The 24,280-nt window shown below is 48.8% G+C and overlaps 1 protein-coding gene across 3 annotated transcripts in view; it reads right to left on the bottom strand.

The window, feature by feature from the left end:
* Positions 1-650: 650 nt before the first annotated feature.
* The window catches only part of cep112 (centrosomal protein 112), a 97,405-nt gene continuing 73,775 nt past the window's right edge, over positions 651-24,280 (bottom strand). Inside the window, exons 23-28 of one of the 3 annotated variants that reach the window (XR_003410401.2) lie at positions 18,824-18,973; positions 11,309-11,398; positions 5,886-5,987; positions 4,357-4,421; positions 3,053-3,202; positions 651-740 (exon numbers count right to left, since the gene is read on the bottom strand). Coding sequence is in view for 2 of the 3 variants with exons in the window: in XM_027006744.2 (XP_026862545.2) it covers positions 3,199-3,202; positions 4,357-4,421; positions 5,886-5,987; positions 11,309-11,398; positions 18,824-18,973 (411 nt within the window). In the remaining variant the exon portion in view is untranslated. Of the gene's footprint in view, positions 741-2,871; positions 3,203-4,352; positions 4,422-5,885; positions 5,988-11,308; positions 11,399-18,823; positions 18,974-24,280 lie in introns of those variants that run through there. The other 2 variants (XM_027006744.2, XM_027006745.2) reach the window with 2 other exon arrangements.

Here is a 24,280-nt window from a genome sequence, read left to right as displayed (position 1 = left end):
AACAGTGCATATACATATACACACACACCCATAGTATTGGTGGTGCAGGTGAGCAGACAGGCGTCATGGGGAGAGGAAAAATATAACAAGTGCCTGGTGGATCACTGGATGCGCTTCCCCAGTGCTACCTTTAAAAAGAAGAAAAACAAACCAAAAAAGCATCTCTACTGTCATCCAGGTCCCAAGTGAAAAAGCGTCAGTCAGCAGCTCAACCTTCTCAGCTAATATCCTGCAGGATCCGTGGGGAGCAGGCATGGGCGCATGCACTCTCCTGTCCCCTTCCCTCCAGTATACAATATGTACTGTACGAGGGCTGACTTTGCTCTGACTCAGCTGCACTGGTCTGTATGGACATGGTCCTATGCAGCACATGGTTCATTTGAGATTGTTCAATAAAATTGCACATGAATACTGGCTGTAATCAGCGCTTTATGGCACATTTGTTGATTTGCTCATCAATAAATAATGTGTATGGCCATACTCACACACCCACCACAGGAAGATGTTGGTAAACCTTTGATCCTCCCTGAACCGTCAGGATATGAAAGCCATAGGTGGGATTGAAAGTAGCAGCAGGTTTTGGCTAGAGTGGGACTGTGTTACGGAAATCCACCGAGTGCAGACCCATTGAGAGAGTGACCCCTGCGCTGGGATAGACTCACTGACTCTGCTGTGTCCCTCAGGTCATGGTGAAAGCCTCGAAGGGCAGCAGCTATTGTTCAGCAGAATGCAGGCTCCAGCTTCTCCAGGACAGTTTGGAGGGAAAGGAAGGGAGGGTCAGGGAGTGGGGGAGAGAAGTGGAGTGAAAGAGAGACAAACAGAGGGAAAAAAGACAACAAGAAAGGAAGTGGGACACATTATGTCATTACGTGAACCCTACGGACGGTGGAGTCACTACTGCTGTGGACAGTGGTCAAGAGGTCAGGCAACCTGCCCGACTCCATCCCCCTCGGCCACTCGTATCTACCCAAGTCCATTACCCTCTGACCAAAACCCACTCCTCTCTGACCATAGCCCGGCCCCTCCGACCAAAGCACACCCTCCCTCTGACCAAAGCCTTTGTTTCATTAAACCCAAACGTGGAGACACATTGCTTGATAAAACACACCATAGCAGACTGGGAGACGCTCTCTTTACAGGCAGATGCTTGTGCTTTGGACGCTTGCTCCAGTCCTAACAATCAAAAGTCCCCCCAGGCCTGTCTATTCAGCGAGAGCCTGAACTCCCCCTACTCTGATTTTGGACCACAGGTACTGTGCCTGGTTCTGACAGAGCAATCTGCACATCAAATAAATATCTACTGGGGTAGTGTTACCTTCGCACATGCTAGCCCAGATCTCACGTGGAACTAGAGTGGGTAAATGGGCCAAGTTGGCAAATCTAATCCAAATCGGTGCAGCCATCTCTAATCCAGATTGGTGTAGCCATCTCTAATCCAGAGCAGAGCAGCTGGGTTTCTTGTTTTCCGAATGTGGTTTAGTATTAGTGACCTCAAAATAATGTCTTACTGGAAAAAGAATCCCTCAAACCAATTCAGCACACAGACCAGTCCAATATTTATAAAGGTTCAGAGTGAGCTTGTGGAAGTGTTTGACTCTACATGCCAGTCAGGGCGTTTATGTGAAGAACAGGATGTGGGCCAAGAGCTAATGAGGACCTGCCTAGGTACAGCAGTGCCTTTCAGACCAAACCAGCGATTAAGAGCACAACCATCTCCCCATTTAAGAGAGACCTGAGATATGTATGGAAAACAAAGGCAGGCAGTTTTAATGTGCTCGTACAGCCTGGTCATCCCTCTGGTTTTCCAGTGGAGCCGCTGGTTAAACAAATGATCACGGCATGTTGCAAGAGCAGCAGGCCCAGTGAACGGGAGTGTCGTTTGAGTGGCTGTTCCTCTCATTTCATCATTTCTCTATAACAAACATGCCGAAGCCGCAGAAAAATGAATCCCCGAAGATCGCTTTCATCTCTAGAGCGGTCTGGCCTTTAAAAAAAGAAGAAAGAAAAAGAAAGAAAATGGAATTCCAACTATTTGGATCAATGAGGATCTCTTTGCTAAAGGGGTTTTGGCTATAAACACAGAGAGCAAAAGAGGCTCACGCTGGGATCTGTAGTCATTAACTAACAGGGAAAAGACCTAGTCATTAAAAAGCTGCTATCTGGTGGTAAAATCAAGTGAGCACAAGTGTCAGGCATTAAGGGAGAAGAGAATGAAGTATGCAGCAGGGTAAAGAACACTACATGCACCGAAGTTCCTCGACCCAGCGGTCACTGTGGGCCAACTACAAGTGGTAGTGCTCTCTGACATGAGAGCAAAACTGCACGCTAGCGTTTGGCACCCATGTTCTTAACACACCAGAGCTGCACGCTAGTGTTTAGCACTCATGTTCTTAATACACCAGAGCCGCATGCTAGCGTTTAGCATCCATGTTCTTAACACACCAGAGCTGCACGCTAGAGTTTAGCACCCATGTTCTTAATACACCAGAGCCGCACGCTAGCATTTAGCATCCATGTTCTTAACACACCAGAGCTGCACGCTAGTGTTTAGCACCCATGTTCTTAACACACCAGAGCCGCACGCTAGAGTTTAGCATCCATGTGCTTAACACATCAGCGCCGCACGCTACAGTTTAGCATCCATGTGCTTAACACACCAGAGCCGCACGCTAGCGTTTAGTGCTTATGTCCTTTACACACCATAACACACATGCAGCGCAAACAGGCAACACTGGGTTGGAGTGTCGCCCATCTACATGTTTACCAGCATTAGTACAGTGAATAAGTGGAGCAAAAAATAAATGTGATGTTTTTGAGCAGGTTCACAAAAGACAATGAGCAAATGAGAAAGTTTAAAAAATAGGTGTTTATAAAAAGCATTTAATAAAAGCCATTTGCCTCATTTTTCTGAATCAAGTGAACAGGACTAAAGTCTCATGAGTAAAGCAAAAACAACTTGAAAATGTGTTAAAAACAGTAAATAAATATGATGGATCAGTGCATAAAAACATCAAAACAATACAGGAAAATTCACATGGCACAGGAAACGTACAAGCGCAATAATAATATGCTCCCAGACGCAGAGATTGAGGATGAGGATGGGGCTCTTCGCTGTTTTTGGAGGCGCTGTAATGCTCACTTCATTCTTGAAATCTCCACCAGTAAACGAACATAATGGTTAATATATGATGTCCTCGATTACCTGGGGGGGAGGGGATGATAGAGAGAAGTCAGATGGGAAGGTGTGATATTTGCTTGGTCAGGGAGCAGCGGGTCAGATAAACACAGGCAGGAAGCTGACAAGAAAGAGGTGGAGTGACAGCCAGAGCTCCTGACAGATCCCACTCATCAGGAGCACTTAACCCAGCAGGAGACTGCAGTATTACACACAAGCTCGGGCTGCAAAACGCCTGCACCCATGCGTTTATGCTTTAACAAGTAAATCAGTGACTTTATTCACTCTGAGATCAGACTTGTGTGTTGCTTTTCCTCACAATATGTCAGCCCTCCCCCTGCTCCAGCTGCGCTTCTCAAGAAGACCAATATTTGAATAGTCACAATGCCTCTTCAAACACAGAAAGAATGACTATTAAAGAAAAGGAGGAAGTGGGCATCAATCAGCAACACAAAACGAAAAAACCTACTTCTGTTTGTCGTCCCCCCCCCCATCTGGATCAAAAGAGCCTGTTCACACCTGGAAAAGGCTGGGCCCCATACAGGACAAGTAGTGTGTGTGCGCGTGTGTGTGTGTGTGTGTGTGTGTGTGTGTGTGTGTGTGTGTGTGTGTGTGTACGTGCGCTCGTGAATGTATAGAGTGGTCAGTAACATCAGTAGGATATCTGGATCTGGTTGTAACTGGACAATAACATTTGGTTTGGGGGCAGGGGAGACTGTGGACTATAACTGGATCATACTGTTACGTGCAGGATCTTGATGATTCATATGCCTAAACATATTGGATTAGAATGTTGTTGGATTAGTGTGGATATTTCGCATATAAGTGATAAATGGGCAGCACATGAAAGGCTGCTCTAAGGTCTGCTGATTTATTATAAAAAAACCTGAACAGACATTTACAAAATGTAACATTTGTGTGTCGCAGTGACATTTTGAAAATGTTAGCTGGTTCATTTTTATGGTGTTCAATGAAAAGGTATCAAAGGTTAAGAGGTTGTGTGGATGGATGTGTGTGTGTGTGTGTGTGTGTGTGTGTGTGTGTGTGTGTGTGTGTGTGTGTGTACATTTTCACATATCAGTCTGAGTGAGTAAATATGCTGTGCGTTGGTGTGTGTGTGTGTGTGTGTGTGTGTGTGTGTGTGTGCGTGTGTGTGTACTAGGAGGTGACCGGGTTCTCACCTCTTGCTGCGGCAAGTGTCCAAGTCTTCCTGTAGAACAGACGCTCTCTTCTGGAGGAAGTTCACCTGAACAAATGCATGCAAAAACCCACATGCACACACGCACGTACACACACACAGACACGTGTGCAAATTTAGATGAGACAGAACCTTGCACCTCCTTATATGCCCAATGAGGAAGAGGAACAGAGGCTGCAGATGGACATTTCAGCCTTGCGTGACTAGTGATATGTGCTGCTCATTATGACACCATACAACAGGCCTGATCACCACATATGAACTAGATCCCAGATACCCAGATCACCAGCCCCACCGGTATGACGAGGAGGGGCTAAAAAACATGGGAGCGGTTCAGTGCTTAGAGTGCTTGCACTCACAGGGTCTGTTTGCCTGGATTCGTGAAGTTTAAGGAAAATTTCCTTCCTAGGTTCAGGCTGAGACACAGGGAATTGTCCAGCGTGAGTAATAAGTGCACGGCTGGAGCACATGAAGCCAGTGATAATGTGACTGCTGCCTGTAATTGCGGTTGAGGGAAGATGAATTGAACCTGGGACTTCAAAGTCCTGCAGCCAAACGAGACCTACGTCCAACGCGCACTCCTCGTTAGCGAACCCCCTCCCCCTAACCCCCGCACAACCTTCTAATCCAAAGAATCAAATAAACAAGAGACACTCCAGTTCAAAGCCTCCAGGTTTGGCCTCTCTGAAGGAACCTCAGAGAGGGCCTGACTGTGGAGAAGAGGAGACTGCCATGCTGTGATCTCGGGGAAAGCGTAAAACGCAATGACATTTAAATGCGGCATTCAAAAGAGCACAGGAGACTGCAAAGAGCTTCACAGGAGAGGCTACACAAGAGATTTAAATAGAGAAGAGACTGAATATTACAAAATATCCAGACAAGGGAAATTCGATCAGTACATCAAAGCTGATATTTAGGAATACTTTTCTGAGGTTTCATTAAAATATTTCAACAGCATATATTATTTTATAAAACAGGACATTAGTTAGAACATGTCAGAATGCTTGGAGAAGCATATTTTTTCCCCTTTTGCTGGAAAAGCCAGCTTTCAACATTAGTTGATTAGAAGATCACTGGTTCAATAAATAATAGGTGCAATAATGTTTTCAAAATAACAGAGCAGAGTGCAGTCACTAAATAGCTGGCACACAAACAAATCTGCTTCAGTTCAAACAGGAACCAAACTGGCCATTTTTTGAAAGTATATCTAAAACCCTTTTACACAGAGAGGCCTTGTGTTTTTCTTATCATGGACAACCCTAACACCATTAGCTAGCTCATTTACTGAAGTGAAGATTGCTGCTCACTTGGTTTTGATAAGACCAGTTTACTGAGTGGACTATGATTAAAACATTCCACTGATGAAATGCCCCCCTACAACACATATGTTTCAGCCTGTTGAAGACTTTTACATGATTTACTGTTCTGTGGTGACAATAAACTGTGAAGTCTGTGTGCTGATGTGTGCATCCACATTGCAGTGATGTGTTTGAGTGTGTGTGTGTTTCTTGCCTGTGACTTTAGGGAGGTGATGGTGTCCTCTAGCTCCTGCCTGAGCTCGACGGGCATCAGGCCTTTGATCTTCATCTCATACTGCTGACGGATGCGTGTAATCTACAGAGGGGGGAGAAGGAGAGTGTAAGAGCGCCCCCACCTGGCTGCCATGTACTGCGGTCAGCCCCTAGGAGACTGGAGGGACCAACAAAGCCCTGTGAAGAGGGGAGCAGTCTGTCTAGCCCTTAAATTACACAGTACAAACCACAGCCTGTAGGCTAGGCTTGGTTAGCAATCCCCCGGCAAACCCTCACACACATACGCAGGCTGCTTGTATGTCAGAACTGCTGAATGGATGAGACGCACTACTCTTTGGAGTGAGGGTACACAGAGAGGTCACGAATGCGGAAGCTTCCAGAAACAAAGTATCGCTTAAAATGAAGTTCTTAGATCTTATCACAGGAGAAACTGCTATGTTAACTACAACATTAGGATCTGTGCTTAGAGAAGGTAGCTATCTGTCTGAGAGTCTAGGCAGAGCTTGGCCACAAGTTCAGTCTTTCTCACAATATGGTCATAAACCTTTTTTCCCTTGTTTTAATCACGGAGGACAGAAAGGAAGAGAGACAGGAAATGAAAGGGAAAATGATTGCCCGTCCTAAAATAATTTCCCTTTTGTGGGTTTAACTGATTGTTCTGGCTTTAATCTTGTAGGGTACAAGGAAAGGACTGGCACGCCCTCCGCAGAGGGTGAGGGTTAAACAATGTGAACACAGTACACTGCTGCAGATTTTCCGCTCCAACTCAGCGCAACATAAAAGTGGTTAAGGCCTTCACCACTTCACCAAGGTCCTGACTTACACCCCTCAGTTTCAGATTCAGCCCAGTAGCACAAGGGGAAAAAAAACACACACAAAATGATCAATAAACTTGTTTGTAGACAAGAAAAAGGTGAAGCAGAACACAGCGTTTAAACAAATGTCCCTCAAAAAGATCAGGAAATCATCATTTGTGTCCCATTCGCAAACTTGGGGGGGGGGGAAAAAAAAAAAAAAAAAAAAAAAAAAGTTAAACACATCCATAAAAAGAAAAGATGGCCCAACAATGGGTGAAATTTTACTGTGACGAAGATTTATGGCTGAGGAAATTGAGACTACCTACAAACATGTTTTATGGTTCCTGTTTCATTCCAAAGGTTCTCTCCAAGATGGCTCCAGAGTCCTGAGACGCTGGAGTCCTGAGACGCTGGAGTCCTGATTCTGCACCACCCCACCACCCCCAAGCAGCCACCACAGGTACTGGACACAGTGCAACACACCTTGCCCACACCACAGCCAAAGAGGCACTGGGCACTGCACAGGCAGGCCGCCAGATAATCAGAGTCTACATTCCGGCAAGCGTTGGCTTGGGATTGTGGGAGCGCGGGAGTACGGCAGAGCGGCTGGTGGAGCGGGTAGAGCACCTCTGCTAGAGCCATGATATATGTTTGGTTGACTCTCGGTGGCCCATGGTGCAGCGCAGCGTGCTTGGCCCCCTAGCCCATCCTGGACAGCTCCATCAGCTCAGCTTGTCCGGTGTGGGGCGTTATGGAGACCAGAGTGAAGAGTGGAGGCTTGTTCCCCCCCAGCAGCAGCGTGCTAGTAGCCACAGACAGACTGGACTGACAGGATGTGTTAGTGGGGCCGCCCCCGCCCCCGGAGCTGGGGATGGCATTGGAGCGTTGTGTTTAGATGCCAGTGTTAATGTGTGACACATTAGTGTGGACAGGAGGAAGGTCCCGCGAGCAGTGTGCTATGCCCTACCGGTGAAGCTGATATGTTTACCAGGATATTGTGCTTGATGTGGCAGCAGTCTAAAAAGAGTGCATAAACCACACAATCTCCAAACACTGACTACTGCCAGGCCCCTTGCAACTCTGGAACAGTAAAGGTTACCAAGGCCAAAAACAACTGTCTAGAACAGTTTCATAATTTTTGGTACAGGCAGGCCACAGCACTGCAGAGTTCATTGTGCCAACAAACCTAATTAAGTTAATTAAGTCTGTGGTAATTAAGTCTGTGATGACTTTAGTGAGTTGGCTGAAAACTTTGAAATTAGGGAAACCACAAAACTATGCAGTGCTGCAGTCTTCCAGGGCCTAATGGAGCCTGACAGCCGAACTCTGATTTGACAGTAAGCACACTAACACTGAGTTCTTAGATTACAAACATTTTACAAGTAGTAGTATGTTCTTGTAGTATGTTCCCAAATCATGTCCACCAGTGCAAAGACCGCAGCAGAGGATCCGGACCCTTCACAAGAACACCAGCAGAGGATCCATCCTGCAGCTCCTCGTCAAGCCCAACATGGAGCGGCTTCCTCAGAGATGATGGCCTAGAGAAGCCTCCCATTGTGTCAGGGAACGGGAAGCTGTGACAGCTCGTGACGAACACCAGTGACGGTGGGGTGGAGGGGTGGTTTGAAGAGGATGAGGAGGTCACTCAGAGGACAGCGGCTGATCAAACGTGCACTCTTGGCGTAGATTAACAACGGTCAAGCCTTTTAAAAAAGTTTCTGATGAAACGTTCCCAATTTTGAAACATTGGTCTCCCCACGTCCTCCCAAACCATAACACTTCTATAGAGCTCTGTTCAAATGACACCATTTCATCTATATATAGCTTTCAGACTGATCTTGGGCTTGACTTTGTTTGTCACACGCCAGGCTTCTTGACAGCTGCCAACTGAAAGCAACAAGGGCTCGCCGCTTTCAACGTTCAAATGAAGTTTGTCAGGAGCTTGATGTACACTGTGGGGGGTGGGGGGGTGGGTGGGGCTGTGCTCTTAGTGTGTGTGTGGTATGAGTGTGCGTCAGAAAGAAAAACACGGAAAAAAAAACTTGAAACGTGAAAGGTAACAGAATCCCTCCCTCACAGGTACAAGGGGAACCTCAAATCTTGCACCCCTCACAAGGTTTTCGTTGGCAGATCAGCTGTGTCATGAAGAGAAGCAATAAAGGGAAGTTTTTCCTCTCGTTTTTAAAAACGACTGTGCTGCGAGATTGAATGAGAAACCATAGGAGGTGGACACGCTCTGAGGTGGAGGTGAGCTGTTCTTATGGCAGCAGCAACTTCAGCACTTCTATCAGATCTTGAGCTCATGGAAAAAGACCGCATGCGCCCAATGGAGTAGTTGTGTGGTGCTCAGATAAATGTGAAAACTAATGTTCTTTACAAAAAACAAAATCCAAGAAACTCTGGATTGAAAACTGAAACCAACACCCAAAACCAAATGCCAGTTTTCCTTTTTATTATTGTTAATTAGCATTTTTGTACTATTGCGCAGTTTATTCTTGTTTTTTAATTAAACTTATTTACCTATAAGGTAATGACAGAAATACATGAGGCTGAAAAGTCAGACCTTTATTTTTTAAAGAACTCAATTACAAAGTAGGAGCTGCTTTTCTGCAAATGGCAGTGATGGCCAGTGCAAGAACGCATTTCTAACAATAAATTTAGATTTATTATTGGAAGCCTCATTATAAGACATTAGTATTGTTGTTTATCTCCTTCCCAAAGGCGTTCATTAAAAGTGTGTTTCAGGTCAAGTTATTCTGATATTTTTTAAATATGAGGAAATGATTATGCTTGCTAATTCTGCTACAAATGCAGAAAACAGGGATATGGGTTAAAAACACTGGAATGTTACTTTAGGTTTCGTCCTGGCCTAGGTGGTGTGCTGTCACAGTGTACCTCTAGTCCAAAACAACATGATGTGAAGCAGACATTCTGTCTTTATAGCTGCCTTATGGATATTGAACTTTAAATACACCATTTTCTTTCACTTAATCCAGACAAAACTCATTTTCACATCCAGCCTGTTTTCAGATTTTGCTTCTCTGCTAACAGCTATCACACCCTCTGTACCAAGAGCTATGGTTAACATGTCAAGACTCCAGCAATCAGGAACAGAAGACTCCCCCTCTCCTCCTGAGGAGTAGGAGGAGCAGTCAGCTCATGGTGCTTTCTCCCGTGCATCAAGGGCCTAATCTTTTTATCCGGCGTGGTGGAGCAGGACGTGCACTGCTGTACGTGCTCGTTGCTGACATTTTCTGCCAAGCAGGCGTGGAGGGGCCTGTAAGAGCATCGTTGGAACAACATCTGTTGGAAGTCTGGGCAGAAAGAGGGTGACTGTGACCCCTCCTTCTCTCCTTTGCTGCAGATCATATTACAAAGACATGTCTTGGAAGATAAACTGGGGCAATATCACGGCACAGGAGAGAGGGAGAGTAGGCCTCGCTGCCTTTCTTTTCACCCACATGTATGTGCGTGTAGAAAACACACACAGAAGTAGTTACACTCACACACAGGCATTTGCATGTAAACACACAAAGACATATGCAGAGATGCATGTGGGCACATGTGCGCGCGCGCGCACACACACACACACACACACACACATACACACACATACACACACATACACACACATACACACACATACACACATACACACACACACTCACAGAGCTGACCCTGGGATGGCTGCATATTGGTATGTGGGTTCAGAAGATATGTGTTGTGCTGCAGGCTCTCCCCCTGTAGGAAAGCCAGTAAAAAAAAAGGGGGGCGGGGGGGGGGGGGGGGGGGGTGCTGCTTCCTGCCTCATAATACATCAGAGTGGAGAGTAAACACCAGCGCTGGGCGAGAGAACCCTGGCACTCACAGCTGATGGCCGTCACCACTGAGCCCTCGTGTCAGCCTGCAGAAGCCTGCTCAGAATTACTAGAGGGACTCTATAATTAGAGGGAGCCATTAGAGCTCCAGCCTTTGCTTGAGCCCCTGGGCTCCCACCATCACTCTCCCAGTTGACAGACAAGCGCTGGAGACGGTCTGATGAGCTGAGCAACAGCCCTATCGGTCTGGGCCATGTGTGGTCAGCTGAGCTCCCTGGTGTGTGCACCGCACCTTCCGCAGTTCACCCACTCCATACCAGTGATCTATTAAGTTTGCAGCAGATAAAAGGCATTTCTGGAGCTCCAGGGAGCGCCAATCCCGTGCAGCTGCAGCGAGGAGCAGGCCAGGTCTGCCGTAGGCAGAAGCTCCAGACCTCTCCAGGACGCCGTGCCCAGCCGTGGTCATCGGCCGTTTCGCCAGGACAAAGAGGATGTCTCGGTGGACGCATTTCCCAGTCTGCCAGTTACTCTCCTTTCTTGCCCCCTCCTTCTGTGTCAAGGTCAGAGCGGCCCTGTTATTAGCCCGGCTTTTCCTCTGAAGCCGGGGCCAGCATTCCTGGCCCGGGGACGGGGGTGGGAGGGCTGGCGCTTGAAGCCGGATCTCCAGGAATGTGGGGAATGTGCACGCGGGTACGTACAAGTGAGTGCGAGCGGGAAGAGCCAGCTCTCTCCCAGCCTTGCAGGGGGCTGTGGGCAGGGGGAGCTCTGAGCTGCGGCCGTGAGCGTACCTGCTCCTGGAACTCCAGATCCCTGCTCAGCAACAACTTCTCAGCAGCATGCAGCTGTCTCTGTAAGGCCTCCACCCGCTCCTGGAGAGCCTGGGGAGAGAGGGAGGGAGAGAGAGGAACAGAGGAGAACATGAAGGAAAGAGGAGAGGAAAGAGGCAGAGAGAAGGAGAGAGAGAGAGATGTGACTTAAGTGAAGACAAATCATGGCTTGATTTGAAGGAAATCTGCATCATCTGTGATAGCGAAATAAATCTGTCAAGCAGGCAGGAAACATGCAGTTACTGGTGGCACAGCGGCTGTGAGGTTCTTCACAAAAAAAGCTCACCGTTACGAATTTGCTTTTCTTCTCCCCAGAATTTAAAAAAAGTGAAAACCATTTAAACCAAAACATATGCTGGTTCTGAGGAGAGGCCCAGCAGAATAACAGCTGGGGGCTCTGCTTCTGCCTGATGCCTTGTGCAGAGGGAGGGCTCCAAGCTCTCTCCCCGCACGTTAGCCCACACTTTGGGACAGATTCCGCTCAAGGAAGGGCAGAGAGTGCCCCCCCATCGCCCAAGTAACACTGGCTACAATGAGACCTGATATACAGCCTCTGGAATGACATTATAACTTCAACACTTAATCCTTCACAGTGATCAGCAATCACACACAATCGTAGATGAAAAGTATTTAAATGACCGTTTCGGAGATCTGGTGACACACCAGGGTGGAGAGATGTTTCTGTGTCTCTGTGAATGATTGGGCATCCCTTCATTTGAGCAGATAACTTCACCAGAAGGCCTGTAAAGGGTTGTACTATGTTGTGACTAATACCTTCTTAGACTATAATGGAAACCAGAATGCCTGAGACACCGGAGAGGCAGATGGAGGCAGTGTCTTAGCTTATTGTCAAATTAATCACCTGCTGATTCATGGTTTTACTTCAAGCTGTCTGAATTGTAAGGATCCATAATGGTTAAGGTGTCCATTAAAGGACACATGGCCTACCAATTGTGAGACTCAGTGATGTCATCCCATGCCCTTCTGGACCTCTGACCAGCAGCCCGTCTGCGTCGTATGTAAGAGGTCAGGGTCAGTGAGATGCAGTGTGGCAGTCGTTAAAGCCTGATTCATCTTTGGTGTATGTGTCTGAGTGTGATGGCCCTAGGGAGGAACACTGCAGGCCTGAATGGAGCAGGAAGGAGCAATATCTCATGGTGGGAGGTGAAAGCGGTACCAGGCAGGGTGAAGGCGGTACCAGGCAGGGCAAGACAGGTTCCCACACTGCAGAGCTTCCTGTGTGTGCAATTCTTCCTTTGTCATACAGCGGGCACATCAATCCCAGCTCACACGCACCCCATCCTTCGACTGGTAATGGAGGAATCTCTACCCAAGGGCATTACCAGACCCCCATGCTAGCAGCCCAGGGTCCCTCACAGAACCGTGGGAGGAGCGAGACAGAGTGACAGGCTCTTCAAGTGGAATAGCTGCTCAGCACTGACTGGCCCTCTGCCAAGCTTCAGACATAAGCCGAGTGCCGCGACGACCCTGCCCTCTGTTCAGCGGTCCTGGGTGGACCTGGTCAGAGGCGTGCGGACGCCTCGCTGGCCAGTGGAGAGGCTTTGTAGGCTTACATCTGTTTCTCCTCTCGACGTGAACAGGGGATTTGCTATGGAGAAGCTCTCTAAACAGGGTCCAGATGGCCAGGATGATATGCTCTTTATCAGACAGCCAGTGTGGGATCGATCTCAACAGGCGGCAATAGTGGAACATTCGATTTCCTGGAGGGGCAAGGGCGGGTGTGTGTAGAGCGAGCGAGCGAGCGAGCGAGCGAGAGAGAGAGAGAGAGAGAGAGAGAGAGAGAAAGAGAGAGAGAGAGACGGAGAGAGAGAGAGAGAAAGAGAGAGAGAGAGACGGAGAGAGAGAGAGAGAGACTGTAGCAAAGTGGCTTATTTTCATCCATTCTACAAAGTGCACTTGTTTGTGCCCTGGAGATTTCTACAATGCACACACACTTGTATGTGCCCGCCCCTCCCCACACACACCTGCAGGAATGCTAAGATGCAAGTGATGAGATTTTAAAGGCTTACAACCCCCGCCAACACTCAGATGCGCACACACACACACACACACACACACACACACACACACACACACACACACACACACACACACACACAAAAATACAAACACACACAAAAGCACACACAAGTACTCAGACACCTACTAATGCTTATACACACACACAGAGTAACACACAAAAGGTGAGATCCAAGCCGTGGTTCCTGGGTGGTCCTCCTGTAAAGATAAGACATCCATGTTTCCCTCGGGTGAAGCACAGGCAGCAGAGGAGAAGAAGGAGAGGAGAAAAGCTCCAGGAAGAAAAGAAAGAAGGAAGAAAATAAGGCTCTCAGCACTCTTTGAGCTCCTGGTCATGTTTTGTTAGCGCTAGACGGCTCTTCATTTCTATTGGAATTTCTATTTGCTTTAAAAGTGGCTCCCAGCTTCACATTAGAGATCCTTTAATGACAAGCAGAATTACTTTAAAACTACAGAAAACCTGGACCCTTCTGCCACCCACTCACCCACGCAATCCATCCATACACACACACACACACACACACACACACACACCCTCACCCACCGTCACACACATGCGCACATCCATCCACACACAATTACATATACTGACAACCAACCATCCACCCACCCACCAACACACACACACACACACAGGGTGGCAGTCAGAGTCTCCATTATTTATACATCCTGGAGTTGGAAGGGTCTGCCCCACAGGTGCTAGTCTGTGAGGAAGATTTAGGTGACCACACTGGTGAGGTGGTTGAGAAGGATTCCAGATGTTCTGAAGGTGGGCATGGATCCAGGGACCAAGGTGATGCTGGCCTGTCACATCAACAGCTGTATACCGCTCGGAACAGGTCGTGTGCTCTGATGCCCACATCCATCAGATGACAAGAGGATGGGAAAAGAGGAGTTGGGGGATGGGGGAAGAGGGCAAGAGAGAGGAAAGGAGAGAAAGGGACGAAGACAGCGAGAAAGAGAGAGGGAATTCTGGGAGATTTTGAGGTTTGCTTTATTTCTGCTCTGGCTTAGCTTCTGATAGCTGTATGTGAAGGAGACAGAGTTTGGCGTCTCTCACTTTTTCTCCCTTTCTCTTGCTTTCATTTGTATTGTGATTTTTTTTGTTCTCACTGGTGGCTGCGGCGCTGTGAAGGCCGCTTACATGTCTTTCAAACAATAACAGTTCAATCCCCCCCCCTCGCCCGTCCTCGCCAAGTCCCGAGCTTGCCAGCACGTCCTTTAGAAATCCTTGAACAGACTACAAAACACAAAAGGCAGTTTGTGGTGATGTTGGGGGGGGTGAGTGGAGCAGTGTAATTAAAGTAGACCTGACGTGGCTAGACCTCGATCGACAGAACGGCGGGGGGGGGGGTGTACTGAAACAAACTGCTTTCTGTCTTTTGCGCGCTACCCTTGAGCTAGCACACGCCGCAGCTACAGCTGAATGAAGAAGCAGGAAAACAAACAAAACCCCAAGAAATGGTGGACTTGGGAAGCAAAAGGATTGTGAAAGGAGCGCTGTGCTTGTGGTGCTGTCTGACAGCAGGGTGGATGGGAACAGGCTGGATAGAGTGGGGGGAGACACTCTCATGCAGGACGTAGGAATGTTATCTTGTACTGCTTCCTGTGATACGGGAAGTTCAAAAGTTTTTTTTTTTTTCCTTTTCTTTAGGGAATCTGTGCTTATACACTCATCAGTCAGCCAACAATTCCTTCCAACAGTCCCATCACACACACACACACACACACACACACACACACACACACACACACACACACACACACACACACACACACACACACACACACACACACACACACACACACACACACACACACACAGTGCCAGACCAGTCTCAATATGGAGGGGTTATCTCCTTTGGTCTCAAACAGAAGTGCTTAGTCATTGTTTTTGCAAATATCTGAGAGAGCTTAACAACATGAGTGTGAGACAGGAGTGCACCAGTCTACAGCATCTACAGCTAGAGGTCACCCAGGGGTCAGTGCTGACTGGCTGACATGAGGAGTGATTTATGAAGTGTCTGTTGAAGAGGGAAAGCACCTGAACTTGGCCAAAACAGCCTACTCCTCCGTGGCACGGCCAGTAAAGACGGTGCAGATGAGCTCTTGTGCACGGGGGCTCTGGTTTGAATCCCAGCTTCTCAGGGGCACATGTGGTTACTACCGCAAGCATGCCAAGACACAGGTGGATGTTTGAAAATAGGAAAGCCACGGGGGGGGGGACTCTTATATGTAGTTACAGCTTCGACGGCCCAAGTGGGAGACAAACTAAATATATAAATGCGGGGTGTGCAATGAATGCTGAACTACCTGAGTTTGCACCCTCCACATCTCCACCTCTCTCTGTTCCCCCAGCTCTCCCAGGGGTAGCATGTCAGGACTCGTCCCCGGCTTGGGCACGTTGGAGCTGGAGTCGCCCTCCCTGCAGGGCCTCCTGGGAGCTGAATGGGCACTAACCCCTAGGGCTGACTCCTCACTCAGCACATGCACACGGCCCAGCACATTACTGTGACTGAGTGAATCATAGTTCACAAAGTGCTAAAGAGGAGGAGGTGGTTATGAGCGGGGGGGGCTGGGGGGGGCTATCAGAGCCCTTTTTTCCACCACAACAAGAGAAACAGGAGAGGAGAGGGCGGAGTCAGGAGAGGGAAGGGCGGGGCATGGGAAGCGGCACGGGAAATGTACAGCGAGTTCTCAGGCGAAGGCGGGGCAAAGGCCTGGATTAAGGCAAAGGCGGGGCATTCCTGTTTGTTGATTAGCTGGTGGCTCAGACCAGGCAGGCAGGTTGACGCTGCAGTACTGAAGGCAGAGAAAGCCAGACAGGTCAGCACTGACTTCACTTCATCACACTGGTACACACTGCCCATCGCCCGTACTGGCGGTGACAGAGAGATGGTTATAATGGTGTAGGCAGGCTGCATGGGTCGGCACTCAAAGCCACGGCTGAAACCGGGAGGCTAAGCAGTACAGAGGCGTTCGAGCGGATGTCGGGAACAGGGTGGGTCTGCCACTGTGGCGTGGCCGTGTGGCTGCAGAAGCCTCCTGCGCAGGCACAGTAACTTTGAAGCTCTATGTTTATGTGAAGCAGGACACGCCACGCACAGACGGGTGATGTCTGAGATCCACACACACACACACATCTCCCTCTGGAGGAAAGATGTGTGCGCGTGAGAGTCTAGCTATGATCTTTGCTGATACTATCGCGTCAGAGGCGTGACGAAACTAACTTTAAACTTCAGCCAAAAAACAAACAAACAAACAAAAAGAACACGAAAACCCCCACACCCACACATCATCATCATCATCATCATCAACTACAACCACCCCAAAAGCCAGGAGGACAGTGGTGGGCACGCACTCCACAGGTGCCATTTCGGGTCTTAAGCAGCTTTGCGGGGAGCACGTGCAGTTAAAGGCGGGAGGGACCCATCAGCCCCTTTGTGGGGATTTATGGCAGAGCAAGAAGGGATGTGAGAAGACAGCAGAAACAAGCCCGCATTTAACCTACGGCCAGAGGAGAAGAAGGGACATCTGATATGACTCGCCGTCCGGACAGCAAATGTTCTGGGATTACTACATTCTAATGTGCTGCTCTTTGATGTTGTTGGACCTGCCCCCACCCAGAGGGTTGGGGGGTTGTTTGTTTCAGCTGCTTTGACTCCTTCACAATGTGCCTTTGAACTGAGCAGTGTGGAAACAATAGCAGCTTGCGACGGTTGTTCTGACTGTCCAATGACAAACTGCTCGACATGCTTCTATTGCTGACCTCTGCTCTTGCTCAGATTGCCCCCCTACGCCACTCTTTCTCTCTCTCTCTCTCATACACACACACACACACACACACACACACACACACACACACACACACACACACAATTTATCAGTATAAATTCTTGTGTGAATAGACTTTAATCAGAAAGTCAGGCATTAATTGAAGCTTCATAAATTGAGGAGTTAACGCACGGAGCTGGAGGTAACGAGGACCATAATTAGCCTGAGTACACGCCACACTAACCAGGGGGTGTACACCGGTCAAGGGCCATCTGAGGTGGGGACATTAATGCAGGCCAACCTGCTAGGGTCAGTCTCAGGAGGGAGAGCCCGGGCGGACTCGGGTCTGGGAGTGATTGGGTGGGGTCTGGCTCGGTGGGGGGGGGGGGGGGGGGGGGGGGGTGTGCAGTGCATGGGGTTAAGGAGGAGCAGGTTAGTGAGATTGTTGTGTTGTCAGGTGAGGCGAGGCATGCATGATGAGAATATTATTACAAGTGCCTTTCCACAGTATTAGAATAGGTCCCAGTAACAAACCTTATGTTTAAAGAAAGAAAAAGAAACAAATGACCAGTCAAACAAACAAACTGTTATGTAAATTTGGTATTTAAACATATTGCACCAAATCTACTACAACATGACCTCAGCTGCATTATGGGATATGTTCACATTATTCATTCTGACATTTAGCTCAGACTGAATTGTTCTGTCTTGATGGCTCACATTTGTAATTGCAAGTGGCCTGTCTCTGCGTTAATGTGACCCCTTCTGTCCTCTGAAACGGTACCCATGAGCATACTGCCACAAGTCACCTGTGTTACCAACAACGAAAACCGTCATATTTGTGAGATGACTCAGTGTATTAAAAGCAGCAAATGGATGTGATAGTAACTCAGGTATACATCGTACTTTGTTCTAGAAAATGGAAAACAGTTCTTCAGCTGTACATGATCAGGTCGAGAAGGCACGAATGTAAATAAATAAATAAAACAAAAATAAAACCGTGGCTTTTGCTAATTTGGCAGCTGCTGTTGATGTTTTGATGACGACACTGCTAATGTGTACAGGTAACTGCACTGCACACAGGCAAAAAACCACATGAATTCCAACTGTTCTCATGATCCCAAATCGGATAAGAATCCACCACCAAAATATTCCTGAAATAGAAAGGCTGTCCGTGACCCAAGCTGGCTGACTTTAGAGGCTTGACCCCCAAAGTGAAGGGTCAGTGCAATCCAAGCGGAGTTCAAAATTAGAGTATCCTGTTCAAACCTGTCGTAAATATGAGGCACTGCCCTCTGCCATAGTTTAAGTGCTGACCTGCCTTCACACCTTGGCAGCAGAGAGCCGAGACAGGTCTGGGCTGTGAGGAGCAGCAGGCGATGGATGGGGCCCTCTCGTCTCCTCTGAGAGGGCCGAGTGTGCAAGTATGTGTGTATGTACGTGACCGTGTGCGTGCATGCACGTGAAAGTGTCTTAGTGTGCGTGTAAGTACGTGCAGGTGGGTGCACGTGTGCGTGCACGCGCGTGTGTTTGCGCGCGTGTGCGTGTGTGTGCATGCGCACGTGTGTGTGTGTGCGCGTGTGTGTGCGTGTGTGCGTGCGCGTGAGTGTGTGTGCGTGCGTGTGTGTGTGTGCGTGCATGCGTGCGCTCTCCTGCCCTCACCTTGCTGGCCCGTTCAGCGTCACGGCTGAGCTGCCTCCTCTCCTCGTCCCAGTGTGCCTGGGTCTCCTCTAGTTGGCGCTGTTGAGCCTGCTGCCTCTGTTTGCTCTCCTCCTTCACTGAACATAGCGCCGTCTGCAGCTCTGTCATGGCCTGCATACGCACAGACATGCACACACGCGGACACGCACACACACACACACACAGGTCCACGTGCATGTGTGCACACACACAGACCCGCATGCACGTACAAACATGCACGTGTATGCATGCATACAAACAGTGAGTGAAGGATCAATTAACATTTTCATTTGTACAGTATAAAGAAATTAAATAACTTACAATTTCTAAATTAATGTATTAGTAATGATGTAATACAGTAACACTTCCTTGAGGGGTTGGTGCGTGGCCCAGTGCGAACCCCTGGTGAGGGGCAGCGGTCTGACTCTGGATGAAAGGTGGCGTGAGGGCAGCGTGAAGGGTAGCGTGAACGCAAGGGTGCGCTCCATAAAGGAGAGGCTAGTGTGATGGAGACTGCCACTCAGGAAGGCGTTCTGGATGCTGTGCTACAGAGCTGCCTCTTTGGTGCAGTGGACACAGCTTTTCTGTTGTGCGTCTGTATGTAACTTTTTTTTGCAATGAATCTGGCCAAAATGAATCTTTGTCCACGACTGACAAACACTTCTAGAAATCACTCAACGCAAACCGAACTCCCCAGGATACTACTGGCAAACGTACAGTCCCTGGACGGCAAATCCAGGAACTCAGGGACTGCTGTATAATCTGTACTCTGAGACCTAGATGTCAGTGGAGATTCCAGACAAAGCCACCAAGCCTGCCGGAGTCTCTGTGCTCCGCGTGGACGGAACAGGACGGGGCAGTGTATGTTTTCTGATCAGCAATGCCTGGTGTGATCAGAGAAATGCACATTTCATCGAGTCTTTCTGCTCCCTAGACCTGGAATATCTCATCGTCGTGTGCAGCCACTGTGGCCATCCAGAGAGATTTCTGGGATCATTGTTTCTGCTGTCTGTATATGCGCCCACAGGCCAACAAAGACTCCACTGATGTCAGGGACTTTAACAAAGCAAACATGGGGAAATTCTTTCAGCATATCACATGTGGCCCATGAACATCAGGCATGTTGGACCTCCCTTCCAGGATGTGTACAAAGGCTTTCCCTGACCTCTGCCGTGCTGCTGCCCACCCTCAAGCAGACACTGAAACAGGAGCCACCCACCATCAGGGAGGCACATCGCTGCTCTCTAAGCTCCTGGACTGACAACGTGGACAGAGATGTTCTGAAACGTGTTGAAAAACAACATTGATGAGCATGCAGACTCTGTGACTGGATTCGTCAGAAAGTGCATGGAGGATGTTTTGCCCACAAAAAACAATGTGTTTATCCCAATCAGAAACCATGGCTCAACTGTGAAGCACAATACTGCTGCTTTTCAATCAGCGAACATGGAAGAGTACAGGAAAGCCAGCTATGCCTTCTGGTAGCCAATAAACGCAGTCAAACCCAACAGTTCAACAGCACCAACGTGAGAAGCACGTGGTGTGGGTTCAACATATTAACGGACTTTAAGAAGAAAACACCTTCTGTAGTTAACTCTAGCGCTTCTGAACTCCACTTGTTATTCTTGTTCTGAAGGAAACGGCGGTGCGGCCTCAGAAAGAGCCCCTGCGCCGCTGAGCCGAGCCCTGTATGTACAGATCCATTAACACACGCGAGGCAGACGGCCCTGACGGCATTCCCAGATGTGTCCTTAGAGTCTGCACAGATCAGCGACCAGGAGTGTTTGTGCACATTTTCAACTTCTCCCTCTACCAGTGTTCCTGATGCAAATACAGCCAGTGTGACTTGCCTATACGAGTGGCACGTTGCTCACACCTCTGTCTTAAGTAAGTGCTTTGAGAGGCTGGTTAGAGACTTCATCTGCTCCTCACTGCCTGCCATCCTGGACCCAGTGCAGTTTGCATAGTGGAAGAACAGATCCACTATGATGATGCAATAGCTCTGACACTACACACTACCGTCTCCCATCTAGACAGGAGGAACGCACATGTGAGAATACTGTTTGTGGACTATAGCTCAGCATACAACACCATCGTCCTATGAGGCTTCGGGAATACTGAGCTGCAGGAACAGCTCTCTGTGCAGCTGTAGTCTGAACTTCCAAAAGGCTGATGCCAGGTGGTAAGGGTGGGCATCGCCACCTTCTCCCCCTTGAACCTCAACACCAGAGCCCCTCGGGGCTGTGTGCTCAGCCCTCTGCTCTACTCCCTGCCCACCCACGACTGTTCAGGCACACTCAGATTCCAGTGCCATCGTTAAATTTGCAGACGACACAACGATTGTGGGCCTGATGTCTTGTTAACGATGAGGCAGAGGAGCCAGGAAAATAACCTTTCTCTGAAATGTCAACAAGGCCCAGGATAACTCCCCGATAGTGAGCAGGAGATCACCATTAATGGTGATCACTGTAGACAGGGTCCCCAGCTTCAAGTTCCTCCGGGTTCACATCAAAGAGGAACTTCCATGGGCAGAACGCACCACACGTGTAGTGAGGAAGACGCAACAGTGCCTCTTCTGCGTCAGATGGCTGAGAACGTTTGGAATGAATCCCACATCCTCAGGACATTTCCCACCTGTGTGGAGAGCATTCTCACATTCTCCCGGGCTGCTTCACCACCTGGTACAGTAACCGCACTGCTCTCGAACAGAAGGCTCAGCAGAGGGTGGGTGCGGACAGCCCTGTGCGTCACTGGCTGCTGCCGGATTATTAAAGTCTAGAATCAGCTGGTGCTAAAACAGCTCCTCCCCCAGGCCACCAGGCTGCACAAGACGTGTCACTCGCACTTCTCACCCCAATCACTACGACAGTGAGCTCTGTAGACGATCCACACCACACCACGCTCTTTACTGCACCTACAGCTCAGTGCACTGCAGACCACCACAGATCTCTCATCCCACTCACCTCCACATTGTCTCGTATATGCTGCAATGCATCTTGGGCATCTTAGAATTCTGAACCTTGCAGTTCTGGTACATCTACACCTGCACCAGAACTGGGGGGACACAACAATTCCTGCTCACACTACTCATATATTGTTAGGTTGGGTGGTGTGAGTGATGTCCCCCACCAAAGTTGAAATGAAACCGACGCCACTGGATTACAGTATAATGGAAATCTGTATCTTTCACAGTTTATATATTTATAGCCTGCACTTTGGAAACAGTGAATTGTGTATATATTCTGTATTTAATGTGTATGCATTTGCAGATTGGGACTAAGCACCCGAGCTTTTCACTCACCTTCACACCTGTGTGAAGTGACGTGACAATAATTGGGATTTGATATTTGATTTACTTTGGTAGACACGGGTTCGAAACCGGGTGTGGCTGCTGCCTTCAGGTTTTGATACACGCACAGTACTTACTTTTATGCTCACTGTTATGTACACACATCCTTGTTTTAAGTCATACACATTTTGAGAAATACAAATTTGAAGTTGTAATGACCAATTCGGATCAAACAGGCTATCAGAGCCTTTGGGGTGTGATCAGTCTTTCAGTGGACGTGATAGCATTCTATACCCTCCGAGGTGTTGGACTCGTCCTGACAAGATAGGTATTAAAGACCACGAGCAATAGGAGAGAAACACTTTGTGTATACAAGTCAGATGAAAGAGAGGTAATCTACCATGGCAGGCCTGTCTGAAGATCTAACCTCCATTCTCTCTCTGTGTGCCATCTGTCCAAAACTGATATCCAAAGCACACAGTGACATCACAACATGCAGTGGGCGTTTTCCATACACATCTCACCCACCTGCACACTTTAACAACAGCTTTCCAATCAGCAGGGGAGATGGTCAGAGAAAGACAGAGCGCGTCTCCTGTCTCAGCGAGGCCGTGAGCACAGAACCAGCGGCTCTCTGAAGTGGTGCGGCGCTCGGCCTGGGAGCGCAGGCGAGAGCAGCCCAGCGGCGTCGTTGGCTGTGACGGCCTGGACCAGGGAATGTTTACTGTGCGCAAACGAATGGGCAGGACTGATGTGCCTGGAATGCATCATTGTGTGGGAGTTGGGAGAGAGTGGAACAGTCACACGGGAGGAGATTAGGCCTGTTCTGTCAGTGGGCGGACCACATGAAAGCCAGAAACAGCCATTATTATGCGAACATCAGCTCTGTCGGTAATAATTATTTCACCATACAGATTCTTCCATCTAGTCTTTAGCCCAGAGGGACACACTCATCCCACCTTACTTGTTATTCCTGTATCTTCCCTCCGATATTCAGCCCATTATGACTACAACTGCTTCGGGCTCGTCAGCTGTCGTTTTACGGGCTCTGTTTAGGCAGGGAAAGAGCACACGTCCCGCCGGAGTTGAAGTCAGTTATGCCGGCGCTCTGTGGCTCGGCAGACTGGAGCTGAGGGGTAAGTTCGCACGAGAAACTTAACCCCACTACGCTCATATCTCCATACAGGGCCCAGGACCAGTACGCTTTACGCACTGTTTTTTTTTTTGTTTTGTTTTTTTAAATATCTGGAGCAACCAATGGGCTGGGCCCGGTGAAGTGGGCAGGGCTTTGCAGGGACCACGCCCCCCCCCCCCCCCCCCCCGCCCACCGTTCCTGAGTGCCAGGCATTGCTAACCACTACCTCATGATAGCAAAGAGCATCGTGAGATCGGTTTCTGCAGAGCAAGTGTGTTTAAAGGCAAATCAGGTATCAGGAGGTGTTAGCTACACATCAATAATGCGGCGGCTAAAATCCTGTCTGCTTCAGCATTCAGGACCAACACTGCAACAGACCTCATCCTAAAGCTGCTTTCCCACCGTGTAAGAGCCGGCCGGGAAACAAGACGTTTGTTCAGCTCATGCCAATGTAGTGCTATTGACGTGTGCATCCCTCAGCAGAAACAGGGCAGTAGCCAAAAGGTCTGTGCATGCAAACCCCTGAGCCCGAACACACGCTCCGGGCCTATCGTCGTCGCTGCTCATCACAAAACTTAACAGTCCAATGTTCACGCACGACATCTGCTTGTCAACCTGAATCTGAACCCTGGGTTGGGGTGAGGGGGCAGCTCCCAGAACGAGGATGGAAAAGTAAGCGTTGTGGAGCGGGGAGTTAGGTAATGAGGGGCAATTATGGCAGATGAAAATGCCATTGGAGTGTGCAACCTTGCAGTGAAGGGAGAATTTCTCTCTCTCCTTCTCCCCCCCCCAATCTCCCTCCCTCTCCCTCTCTCTCTCTCCTGTGAAACATAAACAGCTCTCAGGAGTTCAGCCAGAGTGTCAGAGCGGCCCGCGTAATCTCACATGAGGAACACAGGGGAGAGGGGAGCAAGGAGATGCAGCCTGCAGCATGATTCATGTGCGGGCAGGGGAGCCCGCGGGTCCTCCGAGCCGCGCCAGGCCCCCGCACAATGAACCCAATGTCAGCCACATG

The sequence above is a fragment of the Electrophorus electricus genome, chromosome 1 (genome assembly GCF_013358815.1).
Source record: "Electrophorus electricus isolate fEleEle1 chromosome 1, fEleEle1.pri, whole genome shotgun sequence".
Taxonomy (NCBI): Eukaryota; Metazoa; Chordata; class Actinopteri; order Gymnotiformes; family Gymnotidae; genus Electrophorus; species Electrophorus electricus.
Note: the sequence above shows the minus strand (reverse complement) of the source record. Positions and strands in the feature narration are given on the sequence as shown.